Raw genomic sequence first — 20,445 nt, forward strand, 5'->3', positions numbered from 1 at the left:
AGTTACCACCTACGTGATAATATTCTAATTTCCGGCATTTTCTTGAATCTCGCACCAACTCCTGTTACTTAAAGATATTATATAATTATGTTCACAAAATAGTCTCCTGGGCGCGTGGTGGCTCAGTGCATAAGATGTTGGATGGCTAACCCGGAGATCCGGGTGTTGGTTGAGAAAGTTCATCCTCCTTGTTATTGTTACAGGACAGAGGCTCTATATCAGCTAGGGTGTAATGTCTGCCAGAAAAGAGTTGTCCCCCCTCCCTCCATCTACGCGCGATCTCGATCATGATATATTTGTCACTGGAACACTTTGTGTTGTTGACAGTATCTGATGTTAATTCTAATATGAATGAATATATGCAATAAGAGACACGACAAATGGGTGCTGGTATATACATGTATTTTGGATTTATCATAGGCGTGCTTATCTCTGTGGGGGGTTGGATGGCCGAATGGTTATCATAAGGTATGTCATTGAGTCAACTGGCGTGGTTTCGATTCCCCGGTTGTACGTGACAAGGAGTAGGGTCGCCGGGTCCTCCGGTTTCTTCCAATTGCTAAAGACCCCTATGCGCAAGCGAATTATTGAAATAGGGTTGAACGATGTGTTGGTCCAGAAGTGACATAGTTTGTGTCGAGTGGACGTTAAACCCCATTGCTCTCTCCCTTTCATTTCTCTCCCTCTCCCCTCTCTCTCTGTCTGTCTGTCTGTCTGTCTGTCTCTCTCTCTCTCTCAATACTATAGAATAATAATTATTGGTTTTTATATTCCATATTATCTCCCTCCCTCCCTCTCTCTCTCTCTCTCTCTCTCTCTCTCTCGTTAACAGATTTACAACTATTAATCATAATATGAACACAAATATATAGTATAAAACATGTATAATTTAGATGATAGTTTATGACTTCTTAAAGGGGTACTTCCACATTTTCAAGGGTCGAATACTGAAATTTATATGTTATTTAATGAATACATCGTTGTTTATTTGTTAACGTCGAGTTGATTTTGTTTTCATAGATTCTCTGTTCCAACATGTTCAATTTCTGATTTGTTTACTTTTGTTCAGTAAGATTATTTTTAGATCAAACACGTGGGAATTTACCTTTAAAAGAACAAACAATAACAAATAAAAGGGTATGTGATCAACACCACATCGACAAACGATTTTAATTTGTCGTCTCCATCATATTAAATTTAATGGAACTGAACCAAAGACAGTCTATTAAAACCGACAAATAAGGTTAGAGGATTTCTGGCAATATACTTATAACGATTTCCAAGATACCCTATTGGACTAGCCAATAGCCATGAATCATAAGCTTTCGATGTTTTTTTGTTTTATCTTTAACATTATGTAGGCAAACAACTTTTAAAAGGTGATATATTTATTCATGAACTACATGTTTACGTTTGATTTCTACATGTTTCAATAATACTAGATAAAACAGTTTTAAAATCACATATATTTATAAGTTAAACACATATATGTAAATATATATTAAAGTAGATAAAGTACGAGTACTTCTTTGTTTACGGTAGATAAATGCATAAATAAATAAAAAAAATACGTCCAGGTAATATTTATATATTTAAAATTTATAAAATAAAGTCGATGACACCACGAAAAGGAAATTAATGAAAACCCATTTTATTTAAAAAAATACGTTCCTCGACTTAATAGTCAAAAGGTAACAATTGGCCATTAGCTTCATTAATTTTCTTAAATCTATCAAATGATTATCTTTCACTCATTGTTCCTAAATTGAACCCATATACTACAGATTTACACACGCGTGTACGTGTGTTCTATTAGTTAACGATATACTATGTAACCATAGACAATGGTAACTATAGCCAATCAAAACCACAGTGTAACTATGACATCATTTATGAATAGTCCCAAGACGGCGAAAAGTACTTTAAAATGTTATTAAACCAGTGTTGAGATCTGTTTGTGTCGGCATACCTTTTCTTATCTTTTCATCATTTACCGTAAAACAAAGTAGTGCAGCTTTACGGTTGTGCTAATATTTTTGGATAAAGTATTAAATATGTATATAACCATAGTTTGTTAAAGTCAGAGTATTAACCAGAATATTAAATACGCATAGATATAACCATAGTATTAAATACGTATATATACATTTATTTTATGATCAGTAGTGGAATACCGCGTTTTATCAGTGAAATAAAAGTGTTATTCCACTGGCTAGTCGTTTTTACCTAAAATGATTGTAAAATCATAGAATAAATAGAACATTTGTCGTTTTGTCGTGAATAACATATTTTATTTCATCTCTAAGCAAGAAAACGTTTATATTTTCACTCATGCTACGCATTCGTGAAAATATAAGTTTTCTTGCTTCTCGATGAAATAAAATATGTTATTCACTCTAAATCAACAAATATCCTCTATATATGTATATAACCATAGTATTAAATATGTATATATACATACATGTATATAAACATAGTATTAAATACGTATGTATATACATACATGTATATAACAATAGTATTATATATATATTAAATATGTATATATACATACATGTATATAAACATAGGATTAAATACGTATAACCATAGTATTATATATATATTAAAGACAAACAAGGGCGTGTATCGTTTATAGTTTATAATATTATTTTTAAAGGTGAATTCTCAACCTTTTCATGTCGATGATTAAATTGGGTTGTATTACGGAAATCAAACGCACAAATATACCAAAATATCCAATTTACCTTGTTTAAAAGATTTTTAAAGTCAGGTGTTTAAACCTATATACCTAGTTCAAATCCTTTCTTTAATGGTTATTTTATAGGGATTGGGTAAATTAACAATCTGAGCATCTTTAGCCTTTATATTAACCGGTACTCCTGGTTCTAGTGAGATATGAACACGTTGACATAATGACGCAATGATCAGATGTAATTCTGATTTCGCTAAAGGTTCTCCAAGACAAACTCTTCTTCCAGCACCGAATGGAAGCCAGTTTTCTGGTTTTGGTGCCATTTTGCCATCTTCATCTAGAAATCGTTCAGGTTTAAATTTATCTACGTCCTGCCAATTATCTGGATCGTTCATTATGGCCCACTGGTTGATGAATACAGTAGTACCTTCTGGAACGTCGTAACCAGCTGTAATAAGAATGTATATTAGTTAATTAGAATTGTTAGTAATCAAGTTACAGTTATTAAGTAGGTGTTACGTCACTAAGGTGTAACTATTGAATGATACACAAGGTTTGTGTATTCAATAGAAATGTGTATTAGAATTAGTCTCTTTTATGCTAGAGGTGACATCTTTTACAGCTAGTTACACAACTGCTAATTAATGACTACCGTATAATTTCTAACCACTGTACACTGTAAATAATATTTGTGTATTTTTACCGTAAATGGACTGGCAGAAAGTGGCCAGTAAAATGACTGTATTTTAACTCAGTTCTAACGTGTAAAACTAAACTTTTATGGTTAATTTACCATTTTTATTTACAGTAATCCCATGTTATCGCACAAATACTGTAAATTTATAGTATAAAAACATGCAGTGGTATTTTTACAGCATTATGTTAAAGAAATTACATATTTTTCACTGTAATTTTACATTTATTTTTATCTATAAACATTAGTTTAGAGTTCTGATCACTTGTGTGATTTAATGTCAAAATATTCATTAGTAAATGGCCTAGGTTCAAAAGTCAATGGTGTCAGATTAACAATGTAAATAAAGCTCAATCAGGGAGTAAAAAATAACAGCCTCAGTTTAGTCCAGCGTTATCTAGAAGATACTGTTCAAGTTGCGGTAAGTGACAACGCCATAACACGGGCGACATCGCCGACAAGCTACAATTTATAACACTGGCATACACAGTGTCTAAAACGTCTGATGCCAGTCTATTCATGATATAGAAATACAACAATCAATGAATTCATTTAATTTACTCCCTCTACCCCTCCCCCTCTCTCTCTCTCTCTCTTAAAACAGGGCAATAAATATGCAAATGTGCAAATCATACCTATGGTAGTATCACATGACGTATTACGTGGAACACCCAGTGGCGCCACCGTTCCTAATCTCATGACCTCGTGTAATACAGCATCCGTATAGGAAAGATTCTCTCTGTCAGCCATACATGGATATCTCTCTCTACCTGTAAACAGAAGACGTTCGTGAAGCAGGAGAAAACATTAAAGCCCCCAGCTGGGAATTTATTTATTCTCACGAAATTGCCCTTGAATATGGCGGTTGATTTGTAAAATTGCATGGCACCTGCCTTTAACGGTAAACAGAAGACGACCGTGATAAAATTAAGGACTGCATCTTAGTCCATCCACGTAAAGGAACTATCGATGAAATGAATGAATCTAGGCCCTGTTTTCCCGAAATATGCACTGTTTTAAAAACGTATTTCCAGCTCTCGAATAATACTGTATTCTCTTCTCAAAGAATGTTTCAGTGGTTGAGGTATTTATTCAAAAGGAATGGTCTGGATCGGAAAAAGGTCCGTTTTCTATTTTGTAGCTTAATAATTGGAGTTTCTTCTAAAGAGAAATGTCAGGGTAAGGATAATTCTGCTGGTCTCAACAAGACCTTTTATATCAGATGGACTCTGGTCGTTTTACGGTTTGGAAAGCGTTATGAAAAATAAGGGCGCTGCAGAATGTAGAGTAAGTATAGCGATGGCAATACAGGGATGATGTGTATTGATAGGTAATTCGATCATCCAGACATTGGTCGACTGAAACTCGCGATCGTCAAGTATACAAAATAATAATAAAGTTTTATTTCCTCACCACAAACAGAATCAACTTCTTGTTGTATTTTAGTTTGTATATCGGGATGAGCAGCGATCAGAAGAACAGCCCAATATAAAGTCTGTCTTGATGTGTCATTCCCAGCTAAAATCAATAAATAACGTATATAATTTCCGCCCTCCTGTATCGTGTAATAATATATTGCCTAAATTCAGATTGGTTCTGAACCAAAGTAGGACGTTAAACCCCATATCATTATATAAATACGCTACGCTTCCTACCTAATAGAGAGGTTACAGAACTCGTTTAAAGAAATGAAGACGGGCATGCGCAATGCAGCGTGGTATGAGAGATATTTAATCTGATTAAAACACAGATCGTATTTCGTTTCGTATTTTACAGTTCAAAATTTCGTTTTATTTGTCTTTACTCTACTAGGATCTGGAAGGGTTGCTATATAACCCACGTTCTGGATGTTGTGAGGGCTTAGCCAATGAAACGGACTGTTACCGTGAGTTTTGGGCGTGAAGTGAACGGAACTGTGGGTAACCCAAAAGAAACCGCAACGCTGATTGGTTAATCAAATGTCAGATGTCGTAGGGCAAAGGGCCGCTTGTATGACCTCTGACGCGACCCTCACTACAATTGGTCAGTTTTTCATCAAGTAGTAGCCATCAAAAGTATAAAAAAACGAAACGAAATATAGATCTGTATTTTAATCAGAATGAAAGAAATTGTACCGGACCAGCTTGATAACCGCTACGATCACCATAATGCTTCAAAATCATTGTAATAAATCTGGGATGGTCCCACCAGAATATTTTGAGAAGGTATTTTGAGATGGTATTTTGAGGCGGTATTTTGAGATGGTATTTTGAGGCGGTATTTTGAGATGGTATTTACCAAGAAAGACATCAAAGAGTGTAAGTGTGATATGTAAATCATTGAACTCCGCCATGTTGTCTTTGCCTTCCGCTTCAACTTCTTTCTGTGCTAAAAGGAGGTTGTCAGTCAAATCTGAAATATTGTCTGAAAAAGAAGAAAGTTATATGGTATAAGTCTAATTGGTTTAGGAAATGAACTGAAATGAAATTGGGTTTAACGTCATCCCACTTTTCTGCACCGACTGGGATAACGATGTGCATAGAGCTACGAGAGCAATTTTGTCCGAACAACTGCTCTTATATCGAATTCCTACTATCAAGGGTTCTGTTACGTGCACACCAATGTGTACACAGGACCTCGTTTTTTTTGTCCAATCCGATCGACTAGACGCTGTCCTTGTCAGGCCCGCCGACCTGCACCAAGAAAATCCCGATGAACTGTCTTGGCCAACACCCTGATTGAACCCGCGACCTCTAGGCTAGCCAGCCAGCGTCTTACTCACTGATCCCCCGTGTCTCCGTACTGGGCATAGGACCATAACAAGATGAAAATTATATGGTATAAGTTTAATTGTAATAGGACCACAAAAACCAGGATTTTATATAAACAATAAACAAAGAAAGATATTTTAGCTCCGTGAGCTAGTCATTTAAAAAGCTGTATTTAAGCATAAACAATGTAAGTATACCCTGCTTCATGCACGGGACCCACCACTACCTGTACTGTGGTATTACAAACTATAAGGCAGTCAACAATATTAATGTGATAAACAAACTCTTGACACATTCTGGAATCGACTTTTGGGAAATGAGACAACAAGTAAATAAAAGTTATCGTTATCTCCATATTAATCGCTAATGACTTTATTGAGGGTTAATATGGGGAATAGTTGCTACTGGAGATATAGTCAGCCATCTTAAAACAGCTATTGTTGCTATTGGAGATATAGTCTGGAGGTGTGTAATATGAATTAGTGTGGTGAGTTATTCAAATAAATATAAATATAGAACAGTTGTAGATTTACCTGGTCATATAAATATAGAACAGTTGTAGATTTACCTGGTCATATAAATATACAACAGTTGTAGATTTACCTGGTCATATAAATATTCAACAGTTGTAGATTTACCTGGTCATATAAATATACAACAGTTGTAGATTTACCTGATCATATAAATATACAACAGTTGTAGATTTACCTGGCTGAAAGTTTCGTCTGTGATCTTTCATATGTTTATCGATGTACTGGAACAGCTCGTCGAAATTGTTCTGGAAATCGAGTAATTTCTTGGAAGGAAAAAGTCTCATTGGCGGAAAAATATCTTCAATTAGAATACCGCCACTCATTGATTCTGTTATGGTCTCTAAACGTCCCATTATAAATTCAAAATCATTGTCCTTATATTTATAGCTGAAAAATACAGCACGTGTAGATTGGAAACCAAGGGCATTCAAATACAGCACGTGTGGATTGGAAACCAATAGCAAACAATACAGCGCATGTGTGGATTGGAAACTAAGGGCATACAAATACAGCACGCATGTGTGGATTGGAAACCAGGGGCATACAAATACAGCACGCATGTGTGGATTGGAAACCAAGGGCATACAAATACAGCACGTGTGTGGATTGGAAGGTAACAATATGCATATGGTTGAATGTTATAGAAAGATAATGATATACATATTATGGTTGAATGTTACAGAAAGTCACAGTTTATAAGTTGTGCCTTCGACTATCTCTATACGTTCACCCAAATGTTACAGAAAGCCACAGCTTAGAAATTGTGCCTACGAGTATGTTCATTCGTTCACCCTAAATGTTGTAAAAAGCCACTTTTAATAATTGTGACTTCGAGTACGTCTGTAGGTTGCAGAAGGTCAAATTATTAATTGTACCTGCGAGTATGTATGTAGGTTGCAGAAGGCCATATTATTAATTGTACCTGCGAGTAAGGTCATATTATTAATTGTATCTGCAAGTATGGCCATATATTCATTCTAAATGATGCAGAAAAACACAACGTATAAATTGAGTCTGTCATGATGTCATCGACAATAGCAACGTACAAATTGTGCCTGTCACCTTGTCATAGACAGCTTATAAATTGTGCTTGTGTGTATATCGATATGTTCATCATAAAACCTTTATTTACATTTTTCTAATATTACATACACTAGGACGAACACTATATCAAGTAGTTAAACTGATATAATGTGGTATTTATCAAATTCATCCTCGCAAAACAATGGAGATGGAATAAAAAGGACGGGGATTTACCTGGTACCGAAACACATGCCCGCTAGAATATTCACCGTTAAACTTACCTGGTACCAAAACACATGCCCGCTAGAATATTCACCGGTAAACTTACCTGGTACCAAAACACATGCCCGCTAGAATATTCACCGTTGTGAAATATAGGAAAGGCATCGGGTCAAATGGTTCTGTTTCTTTCATCATAGCTCGAATTGTTTCTGAGACGGCTTCCTCTATTTTGTTGTCTATAGCACCGCTGATCATAAATAACCTGAAATCAACAGATACAAATCTTGAGTATTGTGTTTAATGTAGACTAATGATGTGTTTCAGATCTAATAGTCTTCGACACCCAGACTATTACAAAGACTATTGTCTTCGACACCCAGACTAACTTATATAAGTTTATCAAACCGCCGTATCTATGGTTACAAGGCCAGAAATTCAAACTCATCAAACCAGGTGCATCGAAAATGCAGTGCCATATCAAATGGGTGAATATTGTTTCTATTGTACTGTATAATGCGCTAACCTGATTCCCCTTGAAGCAATTTTCCTTCTTAATTTCCAAGCAGTTCCAAATCGTCCAAATGCTATATCCTGTCCGTTATATGAAGGTTTCTGCACTAAAAGTAAAATCATGATAAAGGCAAATCCTCCACTATCTACTTTACGATAAGTTACCAATACAGACAGTCAAATTCACGTTTGAAAGAAATGAAATGAAATGAAACGGGGTTTAAAGTCCTACTGTTCTGCTCCGACTGGGCTAATAAGGACGGGCATACGCCATACAGTGTGCTATGAGGGAAATTTTGCCCGGACAACGGCGATACGACCTACTCTTATATCGAAATCCACTTGTCAAGGGATCTTTTACGTGTACGCCAATGTGTACACGGCGCCTCGGTTTTTCGTCCTATCCGAACGACTATACGTTGTCCCTTGACAGGACCCCTGTACTACACTACTGACAATGGGGATTCACGCCGAAAAACCCCGATGAATGCTGGGATCGAAGACGGAACCCCCAGGTTAGCTAGCCAACGTCTTATTCACTGAGTCACCATGGCCCACTACTCTTGGAAGAGTAATGGCATAAATAGAATATAGATCTCTCTTGAATATTCGCGTAACTCAGCCTATCCTTAGTTCAGACCATTGGATTGCCATCAGTTGATAATTCAATTCATATATACGAAACATTGAGGTTATGACCACCAGTCTTGCTTTGTATAGCCCGATTCCTAAACTAGAATATCCTAGTAGAACACATACGCAAGATCGCAGCAGAAATCACGAATCTATTATTAGACATTTCCTGAACTTCATCGAAACACTGGTCTACCATGGAAACACTGGTCTACCCTCGGAATGGTCATCAATATACATCCCTAGAAACGCATTTGTGAATATTGACATGATTGGCACCATGAAAGAAATGAATTTGTGGTCTGAATCCATAAAGGGTGATCACTCTTCCGCTTGACCAAAATCAACACAGAGGTCAAATGAAATGAAATGAAATGGGGTTTAACGTCCTACTGTTCTGCTCCTAACCTGGGCTAATGAAGACGGGCATACGCCATACAGTGTGCTATGAGGGAAATTTTGCCCGGGCAGCGGCGCTACAGCCTACTCTTATATCGAATTCCAACTGCCAAGGGATCTTTTACGTGCACGCCAATGTGTACACGGGACCTCGGTTTTTCGTCCCATCCGAACGACTAGACAGCAGTCCTTGTCAGGCCCTCCATCCTGCATCACTGACAAGGTGAAACCACGCCGGAAAATCTGGGTCAACTTTCTCGGTCAATGCAGGGATCTAACACCCGACCTTCAGGCTAGCGAGTCAGCGTCTTACCCACTTAGCCACGTGATCCCCCACACAGAGGTCAAGTCGTTCATGGTCTTGCAATGCTTTAATTAACAAGGCTTTTATTAAACACAAAATAAAACCCATAACGAACCTGAATACCGTGCTATCCGATCTGAATAATGAGTCGCCTTTTTTAATATGGCTTCATTGATGACATCTATACGATTTAAAACAATCGCGGGATATGGTCCTGAAACAGAAAGAAACACGTTAGGATATAGTCTATGCAAGAAGACGTTAAGTTGTCGATGTTGTATTATCAAATGATGATGATGATGATGATCAAAAGATGGTGAGGAAGGCTAAAAAATGATGATGATGATTTGACGCTGTATTTCAATAAGTAATTTTACCTAAATACAAGGTGAAGACCGGGCCATACTTTTTAGATATTTTATGAAACACACGGCCTAAGTTTTCTTTACTTGAGCTTAAAACTGAAATCAGAAATACACACATCCAAAAACATAAGCAACATATAAAATAGAAAGAAAGTAAGAAAAGTACAATTAAATTATACACCGAGAAATAAATAAATATAAACAAAATATGAAGGAAATCAGGGGCCTAATTCACAAAAACTTAACCTAAGAGTGTAGACATTTCATTGGTTAAAAGATAAAATTTAAACTAAGAATGTAGATTCTTCATTTTAAAAACTAAAACAAGGGCGGTAACTCTGGAAGTAATCTACAGAAATTGTTAAAATTCGACAGGCGTTTTCATTTTACTAAAATAATGCATATAAATTTCATACAAATCGGATGATAACTTTTGTCGCTCGAACGTTCACAAGGTTCAACAAAGTAAAACAAGGGCCATAACTCTGGAAGTAATTGACATAAATTGCTGACATTCAATAGGCTTCTTTATTTCACTAATTTAAATGATGCATATGAATTTCATACAGATTAGGTGATAACTTTTGTCGTTCAAGCGTTCACAGGATTCAGCAAAGTGAAACAAGGGCCATAACTCTAGCTGTAATTAACAGAAATTGCTGAAATTCAATAGGCTTCTTTTTTTTACTAATTTAAATGATGCATATAAATTTCATACAGATCGGATAATAACTTTTGTCGTAAGAGCATTCACAAGGTACAACAAAGTGAAACAAGGGCCATAACTCTAGATGTAATTAACAGAATTGCTAAAATTCAATAGGCTTCTTCGTTTCACTAATTTAAATGATGCGTATCAATTTCAAACAGATCGGATGATAACCGTTGGTATTAGAGCGTTCACAAGATTCAAGAAAGTGAAACAAGAGCCATAACTCTGGATGTAATTAACGGAAATTGATGAAATTCAATAGGATTCTTTGTTTTACTAATTTAAATGATGCATATAAATTTCATACAGATCGGTTGATAACTTTTGTCGTTAGAGCGTTCACAAGGTGCAACAAAGTGAAACAAGAGTCATAACAGAAATTAACGGAAGTTCTTGAAATTAAATAGGCTTCTTCATCTGACTAATGCAAACGACATATATCAATTTCAAAACAATCAAGATCATAAATGTAGTCTGTAGAGTGTTCACAAGAAATTGTGGACGATGGACGGACGGACGGACCGACAGACAGACGGACGGGCCGACGGACGGACGGACGGGGGCGACGGCAATATACGACCACATTTCCATGTGGGCGTATAAAAACTGCATTCTTAAAATGCAGGAAATTAAATCGTGGTGGATAAAGCATCAGAACACTATCTATCTATTCATTAGAACAATCGTATACCTAATTATCAATTAAATTGTGGTGAATAAAGCATCAGAACACTACCTGTCTATTCATTAGAATAGTCGTATACCTAATTATGATTTGATGTACTTACATTGAGGACTTCCAATTATGGGTAGAGCGAAGGGACCAGGTGGTAAACGATACCTCTTTCTAAAGAGGAGATAACCCAGGGTTCCTGTTACAGCTCCAACCAATAATGATCTGGTTATAAGAGATTTTGGTATATATTTGTAAACTTCATCTGGTATATATCTAATCAGCTCATCGTAAACATTCTCCAATAATTCTGTTAACGTCATCTTTAGTTTCAATTTAATTACACCTTCTCTGAAATATGAAGCAAGGGATTCGTATGTTAAAGAGAGAGAGAGAGCGAAATCGAGAGAGAGAGAGGGAGGGAGAGAGAGAGAAATGGGGTTTAACGTCCACTCGACACAAACTAGGTCATTTCGGAACTAACACATGGTTTAATTTTATTTCAATAATTCGCTTGCGCGTAGGGGTCTTGAGCAGTGGGAGGAAACCGGAGGACCCGGAGAAAACCCACGAGGTTGGACAGGCGACACTACTCCTTGTCACGTACAACCGGGGATTCGAAACCACACCAGTTGACTCAATGACAGGCCTTATGATACAGCACGCATGTGCTAACCATTCGACCATCCAACCCCCCGCACCTACTGGACCGACGAAGACGGGCATACGCCATACAGTGTGCTATGGGGGCCTACTTTTCGACTTCTAAATGTCAAGGAGTATTAACGTGCATCCAAAATGCGTACACGTGACCTCGGTTTATCGTTCGTCCGAACGACTATACATTATCCCTTGCCAGGCCCTCCGCCCAAGACCACTGACAAGTGGGTGCATTGTTACTGTAATAAATGGTTAAAAGTTGCTCAATGCGTACAGTCGTTGGTTTTCTACTACCCCCCCCCCCCCCACACACACACATACACACACACACACCCTCCTTCAATAAGAAATGTAACATACGACCTGTTGAAGCAAGTTGTTTACACCATTACTGCGAAATGCTCTAATAATATCAGTTGCTGTCCTAAAACTATGTTAAAGCATATATATACAGTAGTTGTGACCTATTTGCCACGAAAATTGTATCAATTCATAACCGACTAAAAGGCAATTACACGTGTATGGAACACCAAACCTGCTACACCGAAATTATCTGAGTCTATAACATTTTGGTATATGCTCAACGAATCTGTCCAGTTGATAACGTTAAAGATTAGAGAAATAAAATGGGGTTTAACGTCCTACTGTTCTGCTCCGACTGGGATAATGAAATGAAATGAAATGAAATGGGGTTTAACGTCCTACTACTGGGATAATGAAGACGGGCATACGCCATATAGTGCGCTATGAGGGAAATACATCTGGCAAGGGTTCTTTTACATGCAAGACAATGTGTACACGGGACCTCGGTTTTTCGTCCCATCTGTTCGATTAGACACTGATCTTGTCAGGCCATCCGTCCTGTACCACTGACAAGGGAAAACCATGCCGGAAAATCCTGTTGAACTTTCTTGGCCAACACCGGGATCTGAAAGCGATATATGCGTTGCCTTTTACCATGTGGCGACCTCGTGTCAATCTGATTAAAACACAGATCCAATTTCGTTTCGTTTTTTATAGTTCAAAATTTCGATTTCACTTGTCTTTACTACACTTGGATCTGGAAGCGTTGTTATTTAACCCGTGTTCTGCTTGAAATGTGGGGTCAGCCAATCAAATGGTCTGTCGAATGGAGCGTTTGACCTTTTCGCGCGGAACTGTGGGTAAACATTAGCGGCAATAGAAACCAAAACAAAGCAAAAGTAGATAAAAATAATACATGGCGGTCGCTAATTGGTTAATCAATGACTGATGTAATCGGGTCAAATGTCGCTTGCTTGGTACCTGACGTCATAGATCTAACTATAACTTGTTAGATCTACATGTAGTGTAGGCCATCGAAAGTATAAAAAACGAAACGAAATATAGATCTATTTTTAAATAAGATTGGGCCTCATGTACGACCTGGTAGGCTTGATCTGTTCACCCTGGGCCAGGTTTCTCGAAATCCTAACTAAAGATAAAATCCAAATTTTAGTAGATACTTCAATTTTGATTGGCTAAGCACTAAACTCAATCTAACATTATCCAATCATATTACTAAAATTTGGATTTTATCTTAGTTAAAATTTCGTGAAACAGGCCCCTGGTCATTAAATAGCACCAATGGCTGAAGTTGTAGAAGATAAAGGGCCGTTTCGTCCCTAAAATCCGCAATGTTTCTTCTAGGTCAAGAACTCACTGGCATCGGTTTGTATTTATACGTTTTGGTTCATGCCTTGAGTTCGCGGGTGTCTTGCGTAAAAAGTATAAACCTGGCTTAACGCGACACCATGATCGAGTAACGCTACCACGTGACACCCCGACCAAGTAATACATAAACGCGACAACCGAGTAACACGACAACATGACTCCCCGCCCGAATAACACGACCTGGCGACACCCCAACTGAGCAACGCGTTCAAATGACCAAGTAACATGACAACACAACCGACAACGTGACACCCCACCCGAGTAACACGAAAACTCGACCGAATAACAGGACAACGCGACAACCCGACCGAGTAAAACGACAACGCGACAACCCGACTGAGTAACACGACAAGGCAACACCCTGACAATGTCTCTCTGTGGCCCATTAAATACCGCATTGCCTACATAAAATGGCGTCTTGTCGCATTGCCAACAAACGTGAAAGTGGCACAAATCGGCTACCATAAGTATGTCCTATAAACTGAACTTTAAGTATGTCCCATTATTTGAACCACAAATAAATCTTTTCATATGGACACAGATCACCAAATATTCCTACGCCGTCAACTACGAAACAAGGGCCAAAGCTATTTTTAAGTCTTCCTCTCCCTTTTCCTTTTTCCCCCTTTTGCATGGCGATTTTTGTTGACTTTTTGGTGTAGAATCGAGGAAAAGGGTTTGAAAATACATTTTCTGCCAGGTTTTGGTGAATATTCATAATTTTGATGCGGAAGGATACAAGAGTTGAGAAGTTGGTTAGGTTGAAATGTAGGGCCTGAAATTGCATGTTTACTTGTCTCTACTTCCAGCTTGTGTATCTCAAGTTTTTCATGAAGAACCTCATACGTGCTTTTGGGCAAGTGGTTGCCACATGTTGCTCCATCTGTGGTAGAAAGCGTTCTACCCAACGAAAATTTTGGAAAAAGTTAGAGCCGGTCTAAGATACGAGAATTAACATTGGAGTCAATGGGGAAATCTTTAGTGATCTGTGTCCATATATGACCCTGATATGTATACTGGTCACGGTTAACTTGATACGAGCACTCGGCAAACCTCGGCAGATTCCATTACTTTACATCTAGCCTCGGCTGGATGGTGGTAAATGATATGTACCTACGCCTATACTATTGCGATGCGGCACCGGTTTATTTATCAAAATTGCATCGGTAGAAGCGTGTGTAGAATTTTCAGAGCAAAGTTGTCCTTGTTTGAAAAAGATCGGATAAACTTGAAAGAAAAAAGCTGCAGACTTTGAACTATTTGTATGATAAAACATTCTTCAAAGGCGTCGTCATGGGTTAAGCCGTTGGTAATCCGGGAACTTGAAAGTAGTTCCAATGACGGACTACGTCAAAAAACCGAATCTAGATATAGGGTACTGGAATCTGTTGAGGTTTGCCGAGTGTTGATACGAGATAATAGAAATACAGTGAGTTTAACGTCCGCTCAATGTTCATTCAACATGATATGATGATTTGGGGGCTAACCTATGGTAGGCTACTTATATACAGAGATTGGGTGTGTGAGTTAGTTGTATTTTACGTCCGCTTCCACCGAAGCGATATCACAGGCAAACAGAGATTGGGTTTGCCCAGAGCCTTTAATATAGAGAGTCTGGACCACATTGATCAGCAGTGAATATTCGCTAGGCCGCTACAATATTAACTTTTTTTCCCCGACAAATTAAATTCTAAAACATTTTTTTTTATGTACATGTATTAGAAAAATAAATAAAGACGTTTGAAGTATTTGTAGGTAAAAATAATTTCCTATTTTAGTGAAAATGGATATTAAAATGAGTAAAGGCAGCATGATTCAGTAACTTTTGATATGTAAACATTGCACGCGCCATTGAGCCAATGATTGAAGTAGCGTGATGTGACAGAGATATTAGAAGACTTTCGTAATCCTCTGTGAAACAGATTTGAGTCTAGGCAACTGACGTCATGGGTGCAATTTTGTTACCCGTCCTTACGTTGTAGATAGAGCCACAGGTACAGCGTGTGACCGATTTATATGTTTTAGATCTGGACAAATGTATTTTTATGTGCATTCAAGTGTAGAGGTAGACAATAATTTCAATACATCAATAAATCACAATATGTAAATTTTATTGACATTATCTATTTTTTATTTCATTAACATTAACAATACCGCAATAATCCAATATATCGTTTGACTATAGATTAAATCGAAAGTATCGAATAATGATTGACTTTGAAATCAATTATTTTATTTAATTTTTATCGTACAGGCCCGGCGGAGTGGGGGGGGGGGCTAGGTGGGTGGGGCTTTAGCCCCCCCCCCCCAATAATTTGGCCCCAAGTTCTCTTTTCTCCAGGTTATTGCGGCCCCTGGACCCTTGCCTATAAGGACCTAGGTTGGAAGCCCCCCCCCCCCCCAATCAAGAATTGCTTCCGCCGGCCCTGTCGTATGTTATTATCCCGAGCCGACGGAACTAAGGGGAAGATTTTGAAACGAGCTCTGTCCATCCCACATTCGTTTCCGGAGCATATCACAAGATATCTTTATATGAAACTTTGTTATTTTGTAAACACATCAACCTATTATAGTAGTTGAGTTTGGTGCTAATTAGAAATCTTTCAGATTTAATCATTTTTGTGTTTCCTTGGAGACAGAGAGTTGGGTGGTCGAGTGATCTAACACGTGCGCTTTAGATCATAAGGTCTGTCATTGAATCAAGTGGCGATGTTTCGAAATAAAGATTCTACGTGACAAGGAGTATGGTCGCCTGCCCAACCTCGTTGGTTTCCTCTGGGTCCTCCAGTTTCCCCCCATTGCTAAAGCCCCTACGCGCAATCGAATTTTTGAAGGTATACCATACGTTAGCTCTCTCTCTCTCTCTCGCTCTCTCCCCCTCTCTCTCTCTCTATCTCTCTCCATTGAAACAAATCTGACATAGTTTTTGGTATACAATTTTTATTCAGGAGCATAAATAAATGCTTTAGCCTTTTAATTAAAATTGCAGGAAAACGAAATTCAAACTTAGACTCTCCACTTAGACTAGAAAAATAATAATAATGATCATAATAAAAACAAGTTTTTCAGACTAAACGGCTTAATCCGAATAATAACACGCAGTGTGAAATACTAATAATGAGTTCTGACAGCTCTGCATAAGATATATAGTCAGTGTAACATGCGGAAACTGTGTTTCATACCGCAACACTTTATATCATACCGACCATATTTGAATCGCAAAACACGTAGACCTTCTTGGCTAGGCCTACACTCAGTACGCTGTAGACCTTCTTGGCTAGGCCTACACTCAGTACGCTGTAGACCTTCTTGGCTAGGCCTACACTCAGTACGCTGTGTGTCTCAAGCTTATAGCAAATTGTTGAAAATTCACTCATGGATGAAGATATCAAGCATAATCACTTATTAAAAAATAAATGATGAAGTTTAAATCGAAAAACATCTACTAACTAGGCCTATAGATACTACTGTAGGCCTACACTGTGTCAAACTCAAAGGTGTCATCCCCAAGTACATACATTTATTTCGAAAGTTCACTCATGGATGAAGTCATTAAACACATTTATACATATTAACCAAAACCGCAACACGTAATGCCATACAGACGAAAAAATTAAATAAAAAAAAACATCTACTACTTAGGCTAGGCCTATACATGTATTTGGGACTACACTGTTAAAGTGTCATTCTCAAATTCATAACAAATCTTCGAAAATACATTCATCAAAAAAAAAAAACAATAAAAAAAATAAAATAACCATTGATGTGAATGTCATTAGGTTGGGAACTTCTTTGAACTGCAATAACAATCTACAGTCGTTTGAAATCGTTAAGCAAAAAACCCCGAATGATAGGCTACTAGCATCACACAAGAAAGAAATTTTACCAGGTATCCATCCACTAATTTTTACTTTCCCTTCCCCCAATCGACGCCTTTCTGCATTTTTTGAAACCCGTGCTCGACACAAACTATGTGGTTCAAGTTAATTTCAATAATTCGCTTGCGCCTAGAGGTCTTTAGAAGAGGGAGCAAACCGGGGGACCCGGAGAAACCCCACGAGGTTGGACAGGCGACCCTACTCCTTGTCACGTACAACTGGAGAATCGAAACTACGTCAGTTGACTCAATGACAGACCTTATGATACAACGCGCACGTGCTAACCATTCGGCCATCCAACTCCCCATCATCTTTAAGACATTTATTCATATGACAAGTCAATAATTAACTCTCAAGGCATTCGGAAGGTCGTGCCTTTAAATAGACTGAAACACGATCGTCATATAATAATATAATTGATAATTGAGACTTTGTTTATTATCGTAACAATGGTAGCAATGTAAATCGTGACAAAGCTTTCCGGATCAAAAGTTCAATCAATAACAACTTCGCTTAGAATAAAGTAATTAGACTGAAATTGTCAATATAGTATTATATCATTACCTATTATTAAAGAAATGAAATGAAATGGGGTTTAACGTCCTACTGTTCTGCTCCTAAACTGGGTTAATGAAGACGGGCATACGCCATACAGTGTGCTATGAGTGAAATTTTGTACGGGCAGCGGCACTACTGTAACATAATCAGATCATCTAATAATTGTGGATTTGACTTCTTTAATTCAGCAAGACGGAAATGAAATGAAATGAAATGGGGTTTAACGTCCTACTCTTCTGCACCTAACCTGGGCTAATTGAAGACGGGTATACGCCATACAGTGTGCTATGAGGGAAATTTTGCCCGGGCAGCGGCGCTACGGCCTACTCTTATATCGAATTCCAACTGCCAAGGGATCTTTTACGTGCACGCCAATGTGTACACGGGACCTCGGTTTTTCGTCCCATCCGAACGACTAGGCAGCTGTCCTTGTCAGGCCCTCCTTTCTGCATCACTGACAAGGGGAAACCACGCCGGAAAATCGAGATGAACTTTCTCGGCCAATGCAGGGATCGAACACCCGACCTCCAGGCTAGCGAGCCAGCGCCTTACCCACTTAGCCACGTGATCCCCCTCAGCAAGACGGTAACAAACATTAAACTACACTACATGTATAACAACCAATACATATTATAATATTGTAATCTTTACGGCCATCGTCTTAATTCACGTCTGCCTCCATGGTTCTGTGTTGAGCTATTCAACTCAACTAACTGACTGACTTCATCAGAAACCTAAACCAATTTATAGGTGAGGTATGAAATTACATATTATTGATATTGAATAAAAAGAATTATGATGACAGCTGAATACTAATAAATAAATAAATTAAAGGTCGGCGGGTTCTCCGGCATGACCATTTCAATATGGCAGTAGCTTATCTTAACAATATTCATATCGATGTTAGAAACAGCGGTTAGGTCAAAAGGACAGCAGAGACTTCACCCTTTGTTACATTTTGCTCCAATGCCAACAAGTTTGTGAATCAAACAAACAAAAATATAATCACCCAATCTTCAAATGGAAAAAACGTATGTGAAAAGTTCTTCTATAAAATTGTCATTACAAACTATTCATCTACGGAATACAATACGAAATAATAAATACGCATCACAAACAACAGGACCAAGGATCTTGTCAAATTGCTTTTACTCGAGATAAGCGTTTATGAATATTTTGAACACATATAATTATCTTCAATAAGATATTTTCTGTTTTATAACACATCAAATTTGTAATTGATTTATCTTCCTATACAAAACAAACAACACAAAATCTACCATATTGCTCTTAATCTGAGCCAACTCCACCTCTGAGGGAAATACACATTAAAAATCTACCACAATGCTCTTACTTGAGCTAACCCTACCTCTGACTGAGGGTAATACATATTAAAAATCTTCCATAATGCTCTTAACGTGAGCCCATAACCCTTCCGCTGGGGGTTACATATTCCTCTCTTTTAGGAATTCAACATAAAATACGCCCCATTAATCGTCGGGAAAAATATATACATTAAACATATTTATAGGAAGATAAAGCATTAATTTTGGGATTGCCTCTCTAATCAAAAACCGAAAATTAACGGAAGACGTCTTAAGCATTTTACAAAAATCTTTGAGACAACCACAAAACATTTCAATTCATTTAAGAATACATACTTATTCTATTTCTCTTAACCAAATATTTCTCATATTATGCCAAAAGATGTGTTCAAAATTAAACAAAAATCGGTTATATTCTTTTAAAACAAAATGACCCACCTTCTACAAAAATCTTTTAAACAAAGAGTTCATATTCCACAGTTTTCTTCTTTTATGTTAAAGTCTCAGTCTTTTAGAGTTTTCTTTATTCTGGTATTTGTTGTACCCTAACTTCTGTTTCGGCATAACTAATGTTTTCTCGTTTTTTTTATAACGGCTTTGACGTTGTGTTCTCTTTTAACTGTTGATGGAAACGAATTCTGTCTTCTTCTCAACATCGACCAACAGGTTCTTCAGTCACGGACACCAAATGATTGAGTTGTAACATAATCAGATCATCTAATAACTGTGGATTGGACTTCTTTAATTCAGCAAGACGGTAACAAACATTAAACTACACTACATGTATAACAACCAATACATATTATAATATTGTAATCT

General features: G+C 37.5%; 1 protein-coding gene across 3 annotated transcripts; it reads right to left on the minus strand.

Moving 5' to 3' along the window:
* Positions 1 to 1,370: 1,370 nt before the first annotated feature.
* Positions 1,371 to 12,680, minus strand: LOC126826765 (steroid 17-alpha-hydroxylase/17,20 lyase). 3 transcript variants are annotated; one of them, XM_056102554.1, is made up of 11 exons: positions 12,537 to 12,680; positions 11,629 to 11,864; positions 10,141 to 10,224; positions 9,879 to 9,977; positions 8,441 to 8,534; positions 8,024 to 8,179; positions 6,848 to 7,059; positions 5,667 to 5,792; positions 4,803 to 4,907; positions 4,025 to 4,159; positions 1,371 to 3,143 (listed from the first exon to the last, which is right to left on the minus strand). In XM_056102554.1, exons 2-11 carry the CDS (start codon positions 11,834 to 11,836, stop codon positions 2,797 to 2,799), a joined length of 1,566 nt encoding a protein of 521 aa, XP_055958529.1. In that variant the 5' UTR covers positions 11,837 to 11,864; positions 12,537 to 12,680; the 3' UTR covers positions 1,371 to 2,796. The 3 variants fall into 3 exon arrangements, with proteins under 3 accessions (XP_055958529.1, XP_055958530.1, XP_050411812.1); XM_056102555.1 differs by having other exon boundaries at positions 12,534 to 12,656; XM_050555855.1 differs by lacking the exons at positions 8,024 to 8,179; positions 8,441 to 8,534; positions 9,879 to 9,977; ... (1 more) ...; positions 11,629 to 11,864; positions 12,537 to 12,680 and adding an exon at positions 7,977 to 8,007.
* Between the last annotated feature and the right edge of the window lie 7,765 nt (positions 12,681 to 20,445).

Source organism: Patella vulgata, chromosome 7, assembly GCF_932274485.2.
Source record: "Patella vulgata chromosome 7, xgPatVulg1.2, whole genome shotgun sequence".
Lineage (NCBI taxonomy): Eukaryota > Metazoa > Mollusca > Gastropoda > Patellidae > Patella > Patella vulgata.

Bases quoted from the DNA above. Each gene is read 5' to 3' on its own strand.
- LOC126826765 (XM_056102554.1), bottom strand. From the start codon at position 11,836: ATGACGTTAACAGAATTATTGGAGAATGTTTACGATGAGCTGATTAGA. The intron at 10,225-11,628 runs GTAAGTACATCA...TTCTGATTTCAG, and splicing joins CATAATTGGAAGTCCTCAAT to TTTTAAGCTCAAGTAAAGAA. The intron at 8,180-8,440 runs GTTAGCGCATTA...TGTTGATTTCAG, and splicing joins ATTGCTTCAAGGGGAATCAG to GTTATTTATGATCAGCGGTG.